Here is an 18,140-nt window from a genome sequence, read left to right on the forward strand (position 1 = left end):
TTCCTCCTTGGTGGAAACAGGGTCAAAGATTAGGTGGGGGACGTTTCGCGCTCAAATTCATTTTCATGGTTGTATGTATATGAAAAATCCCTTGAGACGTTTTTCATTTTTCGCAGAATCCAAGCTTTGTTGGTGGATAATGCGATTCGAAGAGTTTTTTGGTGAAGTTTGTAAGAAAATTTATCAGGAAAGATACAAAATAAATAATATCGTTTGTATTATCGAAATCAAAAAAATAGCTGCCTACAGATAAACTCAATTTGTGAAAACTGCACAAATATTTCACATTAATCAAACGTAGTCCATAAAACATTAAATAATATAAAACAGAGAAATATATATATACTGTTTTGCATGTTCACTACGTGCTAAGAGTTGGTGGCATTTGCGTGACTCAGCGGGAACTGGTTGCAGGGATTATCGGACTGTCTAATATGTGGACGCTGGTTCGCCCACACAGTGAGGCATCTTCAGAGAGTAGGTGCCGCCACCGTATCTGTCGCTGCATAGGCAATTCTCTAGCTGTAAAAAGTCGCACATTTTTGTAACGAATCGGCAATTAGTAATGCCAGTCGGCATTGATGAATGAGGGCCTAAGCACTCGATCGATGATGTCGACCTACCGCAAAAATCATTGCCAAATAGACAAAGGCAAAAGGCAAGCCGGAAGATGTAAGGAACGGCGTGTGAACCGTGTAACAAGTGTAGCAAATGCGAGGCGAGCACAAGGAAAAAATGTGACACAAATTAGTAACGCCCTGCCCGCGCCATGGTAAGGGTATGAGTTGCTCTCTATGGGCTGCTAGCTGTGCCCTCAGACATGACGGCGTCCTGTTGTGTGTGGGTGTTTTGTCCGTGTGTGAGTCTTTGTGTGAGTTTATAAATGCAACGATCTGAATGTCTGTGTTTTTGTACCCTCGAGCTGAGTGAAACAGGGTTTAGTCTACATTTGCAGCTCTATGTCAAAGGCAACAGAGGGAATCTCTCCCTTCGAACTTTGGCTTATACATTTTTATCTGGCACAAGTTATTTTGTTTATCCATAATTTATTGATAAATATAGATTTCCAGCTAGATTTTCAGAATATTTCAAAAGCCCATATTTTGAATTTCACTTTGCAGCACAGAATTTGCCTAAGCTTACAATTCTATACAGCAACTAAAGCCTTTGTACAGGGTATTTTTTGGTCGGGAAGCGTCAAGACTAGAACACTCTTACTTATTTTGGCCTGTGATGCTGCCGCCTTGCAATGTCTTGGTTGATTGTGAAACACTTTCATCACTTCAGTGTCAGTCGAAATTCAACAAGCAAAATGCATGTCCGTCACATGCGGCCGGTCTGAAGACCCCCAGACCCGACAAACGGTGGGCGTTTGTTTTAATAGTTTCGTCTCGAACTGAAACTGGAACTGGAACTGGCTTTTGAGCCCACACATACATGCGCCGCGCAGCGAGCGTTTGAAGTGACAGAAAAGAAGAAAAAAAACTGCTTGTCATATGCTCTTTGAAGTGTTGTTCAAGATTTGGGAGCACTGCAGCACCTACACCTGACCAGCAATTACCAAAAACAACAGCAAGAGCAGCCCACCCAACAACAGAGCGTGTCGCCAGTTAATTTGTATGCTAAACAAAAGAAATCTCAAAAAAAAAAATATGTTGTTGACACAAGCCTCACCTCACAACAAACAATTCGAGCTCAAACTGTACTCAAACTCAATTTTAGTTCAAGTTCTGTTCAATATGCAAACAATGCACATTGACACAGATTTTCATTTTCATTAGCCCCCTAACCGACTGCTGACCGACTTTCTGCCTTGCGCACTGTGCACTGTGCACTAACTGATTAGAAGACCAACAACAACAACAACATCGACAACAACGTTGGCAATCATGGACTGCCGTCTGTTTCAACGTTGATAAAAGAAAATCAGCTGGCAAAAACCACAATACTGGAACCATCTGAATGACAGAATGCCAACTATAGCCCAGCGACCCCCCCAGGAAGTAGCAGTGCACTTGATTAGTAGCAACAACAACAGCATAACCAACAACAACAATGATTACTACTACAAATGCAACTCTGCGTGGGCTATGCACCATGGTCATCCCAAATCTGGTTACTTGCCAGCTCTGGGGCACCTCTTGCTCTGCCGCTTGCTTGGCTGTTCCTCGCCAGCTTGTTTCTGCATGCGTTTCATTATGTCAAACAGTCAATCATGCAAAACAGTTCAGCTTCAGCATCAGTGGCACAAAGTGCGTGTGTGCCTATGCACAGTGGGACAAATTATATATGTTAGATGGCAAAGGTTGCATTGATTATCAGGTTTATCCTGACCATAGCCCACTTAATTGGTTAAATATTAATTCAAGCTGTATAATATCATTATGAAATAACTGGATTTGAAGTTGTTAAAAGTTTCTTTTATAATTTATCGATAAATATCGAATGTTATTTTGGGTATATGTATGACAAAATGCAACGAATTACACATTTAATACACTAATTTATAAGTGAAATATAGTTATAGAATGAAAAAAAAAGTGCTTGACATATTTGTTTATTATTTCCTTTCTAAATTAGAATCCAAAATATATAGAGTAATATATAATCCTATAATTAAATAAATTTGTTCACTTAACCTTAATATTTATAATAGATATTTCTTGTGGTTTTTAATATAATACTATAAAACTTAAGATAGTGAATCCACATATATTTTTCGATAAAAGTTGTCGGTTCCGCAATAAATACTTTTTTAACCAGAAGAAAATCTTTTTCAAAACAACTTACACTTGTATTGCCCCTTAATTATCACTAAAACTTAGTATGTTACTTTGATCTTATGTAACCTTTCGCCCCACTGTGCAGCTGCGAGGTCCGTAGGCGACCATCAGCTTCATCGGTGAGCAGCTCGCACTGAGCCGAGAGCACACTGCATTTTAAGTGTATGCAAAGTCGATGCCCCAAAATGCAATATTTTCTGAGCTGCGGCGATTCCCAGCCGAGGACCGCACACATACACAATCAGTGGCAAATGGCAAAAGATGGAAAACAGTAGAGGGATGCGCGGTAGGCGAATGCCTTAAAGCGTCGACGGGCGGCTTCAAACAATTTTTGGCAATTGAGCGCAAACAATTGCGCAAAGTCGAACAATGTGAACTGAAGAAGCAACAGGCCCACCTGAGCGACTCACAAATTGTTGCTGGCAAAACACTTTAGGGCTGGGCAAGTGCAGCCAAATGAGTTTCAAATGAAAGCAAATTGAGCGGCAAGCAGCAAGGATCAAAAGGGAGCGGCTTATACAAAAAGGACATGCGGCACAAAGTGAGAGAGTCGGAGAGTACCCAATTCTCAGGTGACAATGACAATGAGAAGAATGAGCATAAGATTCTCTATATGACAATGACAATGACAACGGCAACGACAACGACGTGTGCGACATTTTTCCCAAGATGCCGCTCGCCATTGTCCAGGCCCACAAACCAAACAGTAGTTGCGGGCAATGGAGCGGGAGGTAGGGGGCCACACGCAAAGCCAAAAACGATGACGGTGACAAGTTTTTGTGTTCTCGAACTTGGAAATCGTATTAAGGTGGCATATGAAAGCCGCCGCCAGCCTTTCTCATACTCCTGTGTGTGTGGCAGCCGCTTGTAGCAATTAGAAGACATTAACATTTGGCCACATTGTTCGCTCGCCAGTTCAACCTTAGCAAATTAGTTAATAAATGTGGGAAGTTGTGTGTTTGTTACACTTTTTTGTTCGGGTTCTGTTTCATCATACCTAACACTCTCCTCTGCGCTTCTCATATTTTGTCTCACTTCTTTTTATGAGTGCGCCGCAATGAGTTTGCGAATTTTTGTTGTGCTGCCTGCTACCGACTCGACGACGGCGACGAGCGGCACTTTTGAAACGAGATTCTCTTCAGCAGTTCAGTTGCCTTCAATATTTTGACAAGCAGAACAATCGCATAGATATTGCAACTATTGAGTGCTCTTTAGTTTCCCACGATGTAATTGAAGTGTCGGTCAGAAGAAAGTCGGCCGCAGGGCATGTTGAAGAAGTTCTAAGAATTTCTAGAAGCTCTCTGAGAATACTTTAAATTATATTTGTTAAATTATTAATAACTAAAACCTTAAAGATATTATTTCTTCGCATTAAATAATATACTTTTATTTGTTATAAGTATTTCCTTAACAATTATGCTTAAGCTAGAGGTCAAAAAATAAAAATAGGGAATGATTTTCAACTGTTGAAATCTACATAAATAAATATATTAATATATATGGAACTGTTATTTACCGACTGATCGACTGATTCGGGTTTCGGAAAATTCTTTTATGTGATAGAAAACTTTTTAAAAATGGTTATGTAGAATTGTCTATTTATTTATCTGATCGTTCCAAAAATGTATAAAATATTTGTATTCCTTTCGATATTGACATTGATTGAACATTTTTAATCAATGTCACAGCATTTTATGGAAAATTAAAACGTGCTTTACAAATTGTTAAAATAGCCACCCTTTTGGTGGGAAATGGCGACACAGATTTTAAATTAAGCAAAAAACACTTGGACCAGGCAAAGCCGGATTATGCCTGCTTTACAGAAATTTTCAGGTGCACATTAATTTCAAATCCTTTTCCGGTTTTTATTCATTGCGAACAAAACAAAAAGAAAATTTCGAAAAGTGTTCTTTTTAAAACACGCGAGTGATGAAAAACTTTTGTGGAAAACTGCCAAATAACAAGCGTAAGCCAATGACAAAGGCAACCAAATAAAATTATGAAATGTTTAATGCAGCGCAACATGCAATGCAATTACGTACACAGGCAAAGTGGTGTGCGGGGTGGCGGGCCGACATGATAGAGGAAGAGAGAGAAAAAGTGGCAGAGAGCAAAAGCGCTGGGAAAACTTGTGACAAAAGCGCGGAAAAGCAGCGCCGGAAAAGTTTTTGCCATAGTATGATGAAAAACGTTTTGTGCGGGCTTAAGCCAATTTGTGCCAAACACAGCGAAAGCCAAAGCCAAAGCCAAAAGGCAAAAACAGAATCAGAAACTGAATCTGAATCAGAATCAGAGCCCACAAGCGCAAAGTCGGAGACAAACTTGCTTCATTTTGTAGCCAAATTAAAGTTGCAATCAAGTTTGAAGACTCGCAGTATCACAAAAAAAAAGGGTAGCTTAAAGGCAAATGGCAAAATGCTGTCGCATAATGAGAGCAGTTTTCTCCAGAGATTAAAGCTAATTCCCCAAAAGGAATCTCTGCGAGAATCTGTGGCTCGTTTGTCTGTAATTATTGGCAATTTCATGGCAATAAAATCACAAGCATGAAAAATTATGAATGATAACATTTGCAACATTGCAGGTGGAATTTCACAACATTTAAAGCAACTCATCGTTTGGCCTTAATCTGTTTCATTTTGTGCCCTTGCGTCTCGCCAGCTGCTTGCAGCAAGTTTGTTGCACTTGGGCTTATTTCTGTTTTTTGGGCGTGCACCGCTTAAATAGCCGCAATTTTTATATTAAAACATAAATGCATATATGTATATGCATATATATATATATATATATATATATATATATGTATATATACTTGAAGGCCTAAGAAACTTGTTTGCGAGTGCCGCATCTGGCTGCTGTCCTAACTGCTGCTCTTCGCGTCCTCTCCTCCTGCTGCTCTGGCGACCCTCTCTGTCTGTCGGGGCAAGGTGTGAATGCGTCAATGTGGCAATGCGGCAATGAACGCAAAGTCAAAGGGCTCCCAAAGCTTAAACCCAGCACAGCAGCTGATGTCACGCTGCAGGCCCTCGCTTTGCACGCTTCGTGCGTAATTAGGCCCTTTTTGTAATTAATAAAAATGATAACAGTAAACAGCAAAAAATATACTTTACGCTTGGGAATAAGCCAAAATTATTTCCTTAAAGAGCTGCACAAGTTTTCTTGTTAACAATAATTGAAGACAATTAAATACGTATTTGAGCTTCTAGCGTTCTTGATTTTATTTATTAATTAATCATTAATTTAATTAAATTAATTTTAACCTATTAGTGAGATTATATAAATTAAATGTACTTCCATATTTTCATTCCATTTTAATTATAACTAATAATATTTAATTAGGGTGCAGTGCCGTATTTATCCACTTTTGGTTAGAGTACGATGTTTTTCTCTGTTTATTTGAAGTTATTATAAGGTAATCTAATTCTAATTTACGATAACCTGAAAGCTACACATGTGTGGTTAATAAAAAATAAAAAAATAAATATATACTGTTGTAAATATAATTAAACACTGGTTTTGGCGACCTTTCCATTTTTTAGTTTTCTAAAATCAAATATGAAAAACTATTTTGCTTAAATATACAATTTTCAGCTATATTTCGGTTGTGCCTTAGCAACCGTCTTAAGTGAATTTGATTTAAATCGATTTTTGGCATATTTTTATAATTTTATATATTTTTTATATTATTAGTTTATTTTACTTTTTGCAGGCAACAAGCGCATTTTAGTATGGTTTTTTTGTTGGAGAGCTTTCTATTGGAACACGCCAGTTGTTTCTTACTTAGGATATCCATTCATATACTTTTAAATATAAAAAGTCAATAAGAACTCCAGCCATTTCCATGATTGATCGCAATTGTGTCGTAACTTGTGACAGTTTCAATGCTAGGAAAGAGTATTCAATGGATGTACTTACTTTTCAATATATTTTCTCAATAGCAATTCTATTTTATCAGGCCAAGGCTCTTCACTTTCGACCTATTTCAACTGTATGATTCCATTGCTAATATGTATATATAACTGATATAACACGTTGATAATAAAACATTGCACAACATTTCTTGGAATCTCGACATTAGCCTCTTATTTAAAGGCGCTGTCTGTGAAGTCGGTGACATTCGATGTTGTCCGTGAGTTGAAAACATTACATTACGCGAAAAACATAATTATATACTCAAGAAAAATGTTCATAATTTCAAAGTGTTTGTGATTTTAATAGCTATTTTGCCGGTGACTTTAGGTACACACTCTTCGACCGGTAATGAATCAGTGAGTAAATATGGCTAGAGTAAGTTTGATAAAATAATTTACAAATTCTTCCCAGTTTTGCCAGTCAGTTTACAAAAATGATGAAAAATGCAGTGCAAAACCAATGCTTGAGCATATTGCAAAGGTTAACAATGAAACCCCAATAAAAAACGAGAAAATAGCTGAATTGGAACAAATATTCAACATTAATACAATAACTCTGAAAAACAATGAACAACAATTAACAAAACTATATGATAAATCTATGAAATGTGAAATGCAGTTGCTGATCCTCCAAACACAGGCAAACCTAACTTTATGCGAAAAGAATGCAGCTTGATAAAGATGTGGAAATTAACAGCCTAAAAATGAATTTAGTTGAGTACAAAAAAAAACTGGAGCATCTCCCGACCAGTTGTGTTGATCTTAAGAACTATTCGGGAATTCTAACATTAAAAGTTGAAGGCTTAAGCCCGTTTGTCGGGTCATCCGTTTCGAATCTGGCGGGATCAGGGTGGACCGTAATACAATGCCGCATTGACGGAAAAGTCGACTTCTATCGACCATGGCAGGATTACAAACATGGCTTTGGAAATGTTATAGAAGAATTCTGGCTCGGGCTGGAAAAGCTACACAGAATTACGAGCGCACAGAGATACGAACTTTACATTCAACTGGTGAATCAGGAAAATGAAACACGTTTTGCCAGATATGATGATTTTCGAATTGGAAGTGAGCAAGAGAAATACAAGTTGATTTCAATTGGCGAATTCAGCGGAAATACCGGTGATTCCATGAAACTGCACAAAGGATTTAATTTTTCTACATACGATAGCGATAATGATGATTATGAAAATTGGAATTGTGCTTCGAGAGTAAAAGGTAGCTGGTGGTATTTTAACTGCGCGGATAGGTAAATCAATTATTAAATTATGTTGTTACTGTTTATAATGCTCAACATTTGCAATTAATTTCTTAGCAACCTAAACGGCAAAAGGTTCGACTGTAACGTTGAAGATACGAATGAGCTAGAAACCACTGGATGCATTTACTGCTATCATTGGCATGGCCGGAGTCACTCCCCAAAATATGTCCTGCCATGGTCGATAGAAGTCGACTTTTCCGTCAATGCGGCGTTGTATTACGGTCCACCCTGATCCCGCTAAATTCGAAACGGATGACCCGACAAACGGGCTTAAGCCTTCAACTTTTAATGTTAGAATTCCCGAATAGTTCTTAAGATCAACACAACTGGTCGGGAGATGCTCCAGTTTTTTTTTGTACTCAACTAAATTCATTTTTAGGCTGTTAATTTCCACATCTTTATCAAGCTGCATTCTTTTCGCATAAAGTTAGGTTTGCCTGTGTTTGGAGGATCAGCAACTGCATTTCACATTTCATAGATTTATCATATAGTTTTGTTAATTGTTGTTCATTGTTTTTCAGAGTTATTGTATTAATGTTGAATATTTGTTCCAATTCAGCTATTTTCTTGTTTTTTATTGGGGTTTCATTGTTAACCTTTGCAAAATGCTCAAGCATTGGTTTTACGATCCGAAATGCATATGTGCCACATTGTTCCCCTAGTTTTTCGAGCAACTAGCAAAATTGAGAGACAATCGTTAAGATAATTAACTATTATCGAACTCATGTTTTGAACTTTAGCCCAATCTACTCACTGATTCATTCTCGGTCGAAGATTCTTTTGGCCAAGCCACAGACAAAGTAGCTATTAAAATCACAAACACTTTGAAATTTATTAACATTTTTCTTGAGTATATAATAATTTTTTTTACGTAATGTAATGTTTTAAACTCACGGACAACATCGAATGTCACCGACTTCACAGACAGCGCCTTTAAATAGTAGGCTAATGTCGAGATTCCAAGAAATGTTGTGCAATGTTGTATTATCAACATGTAATATCAGTTCAATATATATATATTAGCAATGTTATCATACAGGTGAAATAGGTCAAAAGTGAAGAGCCTTGGCCTGATAAAATAGATTTGCTATTGAGAAAATATATTGAAAGGTAAGTACATCCATTGAATACTATCTCCTAGCATTGAAACTGTCGCAAGTTACGACACAATTGCGATCAATCATGCAAATGGGTTAAGTTCTCATTAACTTATTATATTTAGAAGTATATGAATGGATATTCTTAGTAAGAAAAAACTCACGTTTCCCAATATAAGGCTCTCCAACAAAAAACCAAACTTAAGCACTTGTTTCCTGCACATATTGATCTTAGGTTGCTGTTGCTCAGCTGTTTCAACATGTAAAAACTATAGATTAATAGGCCAATGGGATGCTTGGTGCTCTGCATCCCCCACCAGCGCAATGGCGCCAATAATGGCCCCTTGTGAGAAGTAATTAAAAAAGGAAAACCCTTTTTCGGGACGGTCTGTCGCCACGGGGCGACAAATATTAATTGCATGTGAGTGCGCCACAGACATGAACATGATCAGCATTTAAAATTATATTATTCTGGACCATTCCGCCGTATATCATATAACAGGTCAAACCTCTCCCCGTAAAGCACACCGAACAAAAAGAGGAGAGTAAAGGCTGTTAAGAAGGGGCGGTGGCACGTAGTGTGGTATGTTACTAGTTCGAGTCCTATAGAGAAAAATATTTTTTTACTGGTAAAGCAAACAAGCATTTGGTGTTGGTAGAAGGGGGTTCAGGGTATCCTCTAGACGGGAGCTCCCGACTAGAACCTCTAACTTGTTTTTTTTTCGTACAACTTCATTTGCCCTGATCTCTCTCCCTCTCTCTCGTTAACAAAAGTCGGATTAACAATAGTCTCTGGGTGGAGTTCAACTTTAGACTGTTTTATAAAACACGTGACATTTGTCTAGCTGGCAGCGTGTTAGCCTCGCTTTTTGTTGCTACAGGATAATGGGCTACCAGGTGGGTGTACTAAATGCCCTTGCTCAAGGCAGCTACAGTTGCCCTCATCCTGTCATAATTTGCTGTGACTAAAGGCGCTTTTGTGCGCGTGCAGCATACCTGGAACCAAAACTGGACACACGTACCGCGATTAGCCACGCATGCGCGCGCTGGGCCAATAAGGGGCAAGAGTGCAGTAGGAGGGTACGGAATGCTAGTGGTGCCTAGTTAGTAGCTTGGAAAATGTCAACTGCTTGGGCAGCTGATTTGGCACGCTCGAGGCTGCTGCTGGTGCTGCTGCTGGCCATTGCAATCAGCTTGGACTACTGCATGCTGCCTCTTAATGTCCAGCCATAAAATGCAATTTCAAGGCTTCTGCTGCCGTTTCAGTAGTCCCTTAGTTGTTGCTGCTGCTGCTGGTGCTGCTGCTGTGCATCCTTTTGTCTGGGCTACTTCATGGAAATGCATTTCGCACGCGGCATGCAACAAACTCAATCTGCAGCTCATACGTTGCAAATATTTTGGTCCAAAACAAATTTCAAGCTGCGTCAAATTGCCTTTAGGGTCCGCCTAGTCCCTGACATGCGTCCTCTGTTTTGTGACAGGCTCGTGCTGTGCTGCTACGGCTTCTGCTTCTGCTGCTGGTCCCAGCTCTTGTCCTAGCGCTTTTGTTTATCAATTAAAGGCAGCTAACTGTTGTTTACGCATCTTGCGGTTTCGCTCAGGTGCAAGCCAGCTGCCCTGTCAAAACAAAGCAAAAGCACATTTCCAGGATATTCCCCAGCTGTCACGTCCACTGCAGTAGCACTGCAGAGGGAACCCTTCACAGCTGTTGGTCTGCCTAGTCAGGTGAAAAAATGTTCTCTATATGTGTATGCTGTGGAATTCTTTCGAATATTTCTTTAAAAAAGTCAAGATCTGTTAATACATCCACGTCCTACTTTATTTCACGCTTCTTCTGGCTTAAAGCCATTCTAAGATATTAAATATTATTAAATATTAAATAAAAGTTTTGTCACATAAACCCTATTTCAAAATCTTTATAACAATGAAAACTCAGTATATTAGTCCTTTGTAAATTATAAAATTTTTTAATAATAGTAATTACACTAGGGAGAGCAATTCAATATTTTATAAGCGTGTTTGACGAAATCGGTATTTTTTTTAAAGTTTTGAAGTCCCTAAAACCGATTATTAAACACATTTTCGAATGAACGGTTTTTTGTAAAAACTATATTTACAACTTTGAAAATTTTGTTCCTGCCATTTCTTAGGGTTGTGTGGCCGATTTCAAAAAACGTTACGCCAATTAGAAGCCAATATATATACCATATACCCACACTTACACATTAAAAACTAATTGAATAATAATAATTATGCGCATATTTTACTGTTAGAAATTTGTAGCTATTTTTAGCCTTTCCCCGACTAGCTTATGAAATATCTTATAGATTATGTGAGCCTCTTTTTGGCTAGAGATAATTTGTAAAACTGATAGAATTGCACATGCGATTTACTCTTATGAGTAGTCCGATGTGCAGCGCAGCACTTGTGTAACTAATTTAGCATGTTGCATGAACGGTTGTTGCAACATTTGAGTATTCGTATAATTGAGCTAATAGCCACAACATGAAGCAGATGCTGCTGGCTGTTATTGCTGTTGTTGCTGTTGCTGCTGCATTTGGATTGAGCCTGGCACTTGAGCCCGTGGCGAATTGCAACAATTGCAACTAATTGGGGCAGATGCAGTCGAATAGCATCTAAGCTGCACTAAGTACACTCAGAAAATTGAATATTAATGCCAGAGATTGCACTTGAAATGGAAGGCCGGGCCAGCAAATTGCCACACATTGCATGCAACAAAATTATGGACATGCCAACTCTGCCCTCTCTCTTTCTCTCTCGCTCTCTATACAACAGAAACCAATTGAGCGAGCAATTTTCGCCCGCTCTCCTTAAGCCATTCGCCATGCCACACAAGCAAATAGGAGCCTGAACAAGCAGGCAGCTGCCTGAGCAGGAGCAGGCCTGGATTTGGTTTCTTTTGCTGAGCTCAAAGGACATTTCATTAGCACTTTTGCATCTTTTCCGGTTCAATCGAGCGTTGAAAATTTCGTTTCGTCACAAGCGATTTGGGTCTTTTCACAGTTTCCGCTGCGCAGGCGCAACAGACAGAGGCAACAAGAGAGCAAAAACGGGATAGCAACAGACTAAGACTCGTGTGCCCTGCCACCGCCTGCCGCTTGCCGCTTGCAGTGGCACGTTGAATGTCTGTCAACCTCGTAAATCCTGTTTGAAATTACGTGCGTCGCAACGCGTTGCGGATCGTTGCATGCGTTTGTCTGTAACGAATTTCTTATTTGATTTTGTACAATGTGTTAACTTTTGTACAAAATACAAATTCACATTTTCCCATTTCGCAACGGTTTTCGATTTTCAATTGCTACTAAGTACTAGTTGTTGCTGCTGCCCCCCGCCCACTCCACTGTCTGGGCAGCTGTGCGTCATTTGATTTTGTGGACACTGATGAGGTGTAGCGAGAGATATAACACATGTTATTTTGTATATTAGGGGGTAGGGGGTTGGCAGCGTTACCAGTGGATGTGTGGCAAATATAGGGATTTCAGGGTTGCCAGATTTGTATGCTTGAAATAAGCTAAGTAAATAAATTTGTGATAAAAAGAGATGTAAATCCGAAAAAAAACATCGATTTTTAACATAGGATAAAAGTAAAGCCAAGGAATATATAAATGCCTGGCTCTATCAGTAAATCGACATCGATAGATATATATATATATATGGCCGTCGAAATTCTTTGCGAGATGTATTAAAAATTTCTTCGGTGTCTTTTGATAGCATGATGTTCGAAAGAGTAAAGTTTTTGCAAAACTTGAGCAATTTACATCGAGTTAAGATCGTTAAAAATAGCCTCGGCAATAGTCAATGTTTCGGTTTATTTTTATTTTAAGCACTAAAAGAGTATTATTACCTGGTACACAGATTTAACTGGGTGGTCGTCAGGAGAAATAAGTTGATTTTATGAATGAGTTTATTTTAGACATGTATATGCACATATACATAGAACCTATATATATAGTACATATAAAAATAACTTCGAATACATATACATAAATAAATATGCTACTAATTAGTCAAATTGTATAAAATTTGTCGCTAAAACATTTAGATTTGAATAAAATACTCTATGACAGCAGTCCTTGAATTTCCTCCAAAGTCTTGCCCTTCGTTTCTGGCACAAAAAATATAACGAAAAAACATGCCAGTATGGAGAAGAAAGCAAATACCCAAAATGTTACAGCCGAGCCGAATTCTCGCACCAATATTGGAAACATCTTTGCCACAACAAATCCGAATAGCCAGGCACTAGTGCCGACAATGGAGGCACAAATGGGTTTCACATCTTCCGCAAAGAGCTCGGCCATAACTAACCAGCAGATGGGCCCGAAGCCCATAGCAAATCCAATAAAGAATAAAGCAATCGCCAGGATCGACAGCCAGCCAATGTTTTTATCTGTTAAAAATTTAAAAAAGAAGCCCATTGTTAGGTTGGCAATTAGCATCAGGAAGGCAGAGATTAGCAGCAACACTTTGCGTCCCACTCGATCAATAATTAAAGTAGATAAAAATGTTGTAATAATTTGCACAACACCAGTTATAATGGTGCAATTGGACGGGGACAGTCCGGTGCCAGCTTTATCAAATATGCCCGTCACATAAAAAACGATTCCATTGATGCCCGTGAATTGTTGGAGCATCATCAGCAGCACTGCTATGATGAGACCTCGTATGGTGGTCTTACGTAACATCGCGTTCCTGAGCATGATCTTCTCCTTTTTGCTTTCCGCCTCGAACGCGGCCATTTCGCTGTTAATGTCTGCATCGGTTTTACGGAGGCTTTTCAAACCCTTCATTGCTCGCTCCGGCTTGCCCTTCTGCACCAGATACACCGGCGATTCGGGCAACCAAATGATGAATATAAACCATACAATGGGCAGTGAGCCGATCACAATGTTAACAGGCAGCGGTTTGAGAAAGGCGCCAACAATGAATGAAAACAGAACTCCATGCACGAGCATCAGCTGAAAGAAACAGCCCATAATTCCACGCACTTTCACTTCGGCAATCTCCGTGGTGTACATGGGCGACACCACGCAATAGCCACCGGCGCAGGCGCCTAGTACGAAGCGTCCGGCGTAGAGCATGGCCGTGTGCCGTGCGGCAATGATCAGAGCCCAGCCAAGTAGACCTGGAAACAACAAGATCAGCATGACCAGCTTCCTGCCAAATGCGCCAGCCAGTATGCCCGTGGGTATGCACATGCAGGCGGCACCTAGTGTAAACACCGCGCAGGCCCAACTCCAATCATCGATGCTCGGCGAAAAATTATATGCTTCACCGCTAAGAATCGGTTTCTCCATCGGTCCCGACCATCCAACGAATGCGCCCAAAAGAAACCCGCTAAAGCATGACGCAAGACCCGCCAACCATTGCTTTACCCTGCCCATTCTCTTACCAGAATATATATTTTATGAAATGTTGATTTTTTTATATTTTTCAAATATTTGATGTGTTTAAATAGACTAGACAAATGGAGAATAGCCATCTCTGGCTTAATGAAGACTAAAAGTCTCTTCATTAAGTTGTCCATACAACTGCTAGGGAATATTTCTAAACAATATCCGGCCAAACGCAATGTCGCATTTTATATCGTAACTTTATAGGAAAGCAACAGAAATAATGTCGGACTACTTGAGTCCATATCTCGAGAGTTATCAACCAGTCGTGTGCTGTGTTTGTCAAAATATATTCTTGTTTTTTCTTCTGATTTTTAACTAAATGTATTTGAAGTGAGAAACTTTAATAGAGATTAGGACAAACTCGTTAAACACGAGTTTCAACTTAATTTTTACTACAAAGCGATATCAAATCAAATCAGTTGCCGATAGAACACCTGAATTATTACCCAAAATGATAGCATAAATATCATATATCTAATCATCAGTGATAGATGCCAATCTTCGGTAAAGATCAAACTTTGGCCGCAATATTTTTATATGAGAATATGAACAATATGCAATATTTTCAGTTGAACGAACAACTCTTAATTAAACATTGAATTATTTAATAAAATTGATTAAAATCCTAGTTAATATTGATACGGAACTACTGAGGATTAATTTTTCTGCTTTGCAGCCCTAGTTAATATTTAAAAAATAATTTTAATAATTCGACATGTTTAAAATCGGACTTATCTTGGTCAGTGTTTGATTTAGTAAACACTTTAAAGAGTCTTATTCCAAGACCCAATCTTAGATAAACATAAATTATGCCTATGATAATAAAAATTATGCCCTTTAATCCGTTTGAATCTATTTTTGTTGTGCCTAGCTGAGTCTCGCGGTAGGTCATCAAGGACTTGAACACAAAAACAAAAATTCCATATGCCCTCACACCTAGTTGGAAGTACACGTTGCATCGGCTAAGCTCCCGGGTAAAGACAAACATATTGCTTTAGACCAAAACAACCAACAACAATATGAACAACAATCGGTTTGTCAGTTGCAGTGTTGTCCTTGCAAGGACAACAAGCACACACACATACACACATCCTCGCGCATGTGTGGCACACACAGGTATCTGGCTGACTGCACAGCATCAATTGTAAAAGGATTAGGGCTTAATTTCAAATGCGCATTCATTTGCACTCGCCTGCTGCTGCTGGTCCTTCTTCTGTGCTGCTCCGGCTGCTGCTGCTGCTCCTGCTGCTGCTCGTCATCAGCCGCGTCGCTCCTCCATGCCGCAACTCGGTCCGTTGCAGCCAACTCATCGCTGTAAGCGGATTTCTGACTGCCGCCTGCTTTTATTTTTTTGTGTCATTTGTTTGTTGTTGCTGCTGCTGCCCATTTTATTCCATGCCACTCATTAGTTTTCAAATAGCTGCATTAGTAGACAGGGACAGAGAGGAAAATAAGGCAGGGAGCAGGCAGTATAGATATACATATGCCAAGAATTGCTCAATTTGTGGCATTAAGCCCTCTCGCTCTTCATTTGTATGGCCAGGACTTTGTGCACTCAGTGTATATGTTTGGCCTTGTTTGTTATTGCAGCAGTTTCCACTTTTCTTTTTGTTTGCCTTGTGTTGGCCTTTTATTTTCTCTTTTTTATGTGGCCCCACTTTTTTTTTAGTTGTCTGTAAAGATATTCGAACAGCGGCATTGTGCTGGTATTAAGGACTAGCTGATCAACTTGGGCAAGGGTAGGGACAACATCAGAGCTCAGCTGAAATAATATATTTACAGACTAATGGCAGGCTAAATAAATATATTGACAGTGATAAAGCTTAACGTTATTTGAACTTGGTTCTATGAACAAACAATGTCAACAAATATTCGTAATATTCGAATTATTTTAACAATTATTTAGAAATTTTATAAGGTTAAGGTGATAAAGTTATGATAATGCTCAGCTGAATAGAAGTTTTAAATAAATAAAAAAATAAAATAATTCAGTAATTTTATTTAAAGCATTTAGAGGATTAGGTTCATGTCTTATATTTAAATTTATTGAGATATGAGGAATTTTACCAAAAAATAGTATACAAATATGTTTTGAGAACTTTGAGTACTGTACTCAAAATTTAAATTCCATATTCTGAAAGTTGATTATATTATTATATACCAGTTATATCTAGTTAACTTTTGTGTATAAAATCTCTTTCTATCATTATAAAAACTTTTAGCCTGGTTAATTTTCTTCTCCCCGCGCAATCATTCAACTAGTTGGCGCTTTCCACATATCATTCTGTAAATGCACTCCCTAAGCAGCTCACATAAATTACGCGCCCAGCCAAAATCACAGAGAGTGTAAACCTCCCCTTCACCCCCGTCTCCCCCGCTGGGACCCTACGCATCTCTGGTTACAGCTTGTGTAGCTGTTGTGTTGTCTCTGGCTGCGACAATATTTCTTAGCCAATTTTGGTATTTTTTCGGAAGCGCCGTTCAAAATCCGCTTAAAAAAGGCAAATGCGTTGCAGAAGACGCGAGAAAAACACAAAAAATAAAGAAAGAGAAAGAAAACGCCGAATTAAATGCAACAAAGTTGTGTAAGGTGTAGGGGGGTGGGCGACACGCAGGGGAACTACAGGCACATTTTTCTTTGCATTTCAGTTACAATTTTGGAAGCTGCAGTTTCCGCTTTTCTGGCGTAGCAGAGGCACTTTAGGCAAAATTACTATAGGGAGAGAGAGTGAGTGGGAAAAAGTGAGTGAGTGAGAGAGAGAGAGAGAGAGAGCGTGTGCTGGTGCAGAGAAACTGAAACACATGTCACAGATTTGTTTCACTTTCGGAAGCACTTAAGCACTCAGCGAATTTGTTTGGAAAAAATCTCTGGAACTGGCTACTTCTTCAATGCCAGCCCATTGTTCAGTTTTCAGTTTTATTTTTAAAATAAATATGCATGGGTAAAGGAGGGCTTGCATATAAATGCGTGTGTGTGTGCGTGTGTGTTGGGGGATTTTTGTTATGGGGTAGGCCGCCAAAAAAACAAATTGATGATATGCTCCTTTGACATTTGAGTCCATTATTTATGCGCAGGCTTGCGATTATTTTCACATATGCAACCCCGATACCCCGATACCCTGATGCCCAATTCTGCATGCCCCATTCCCCCTACTGACTCACTGGATGGCTACCAGCTGTGGCTGGTCTTTGCTGCAGCGGATTTCACTTCCATATCACTCAACAATTCGCTGCAGCAATCAGCTGAGCAGGCAACGCGCTGAGTGCCTCGTTTTGGCCAGGACGGGGTTAACACACACTTGACGCACTTTGTTTAAAATGCCTTACCTCCTCTTCTTTTTTCTGTGGGCTTACGTTACGTTGTTTTAAGCGCATTTTAAGCTTAACGGTAACACGTGACATATGAATTATGGTGCCTGCTGTACGATCAACTCTTGACTAAGCATTCCCCTTTGCCAATTTAATGCCTTTTGTCATAAATTTACACACATTTTTGGAGCCTGGAGAAGCTCTAATTAGTCAGAGTTCAGTTAAAAAAGAAGCTTTTAAAAGTAAAAAATAACATTTTAGCACAAAAGAGTTTCTAGCCTAATTAGCCTAATTTATTAGATTTTAATGAAGTAAGTAAACTTCTTATTGAAAAAAAATCCTCTTCATTTAAAGAATTTATTTATTTA

The 18,140-nt window shown here is 39.0% G+C and overlaps 1 protein-coding gene and 1 long non-coding RNA gene across 6 annotated transcripts in view; one reads left to right on the forward strand and one right to left on the reverse strand.

The window, feature by feature from the left end:
• LOC135427166 (uncharacterized) overlaps window positions 1-18,140 on the forward strand; it is a 198,976-nt gene that overhangs the window by 23,044 nt on the left and 157,792 nt on the right. For 2 of the 5 annotated variants that reach the window (XR_010435999.1, XR_010436001.1), the window contains exon 1: window positions 8,528-9,062. The exons of 1 other annotated variant lie outside the window; for it this stretch is intronic. This is a non-coding gene — a long non-coding RNA (uncharacterized LOC135427166). Of the gene's footprint in view, window positions 1-8,527; window positions 9,063-18,140 lie in introns of those variants that run through there. 2 more of the 5 variants (XR_010435997.1, XR_010436000.1) reach the window with 1 other exon arrangement.
• On the reverse strand, window positions 12,957-14,441 carry LOC135427059 (facilitated trehalose transporter Tret1-like). Its single transcript, XM_064680484.1, has one exon. It carries the CDS (start codon window positions 14,362-14,364, stop codon window positions 13,129-13,131), a length of 1,236 nt encoding a protein of 411 aa, XP_064536554.1. The 5' UTR covers window positions 14,365-14,441; the 3' UTR covers window positions 12,957-13,128.

This window comes from Drosophila montana, unplaced genomic scaffold (assembly GCF_035044405.1).
Source record: "Drosophila montana isolate Dmon_TW-CO22-7 unplaced genomic scaffold, ASM3504440v1 contig_2127_1, whole genome shotgun sequence".
NCBI classification, from domain to species: domain Eukaryota; kingdom Metazoa; phylum Arthropoda; class Insecta; order Diptera; family Drosophilidae; genus Drosophila; species Drosophila montana.

Excerpts from the sequence above, each read along its gene's own strand:
- LOC135427059 (XM_064680484.1), bottom strand. The coding sequence starts at position 14,364 with ATGGAGAAACCGATTCTTAGCGGTGAAGCATATAATTTTTCGCCGAGC.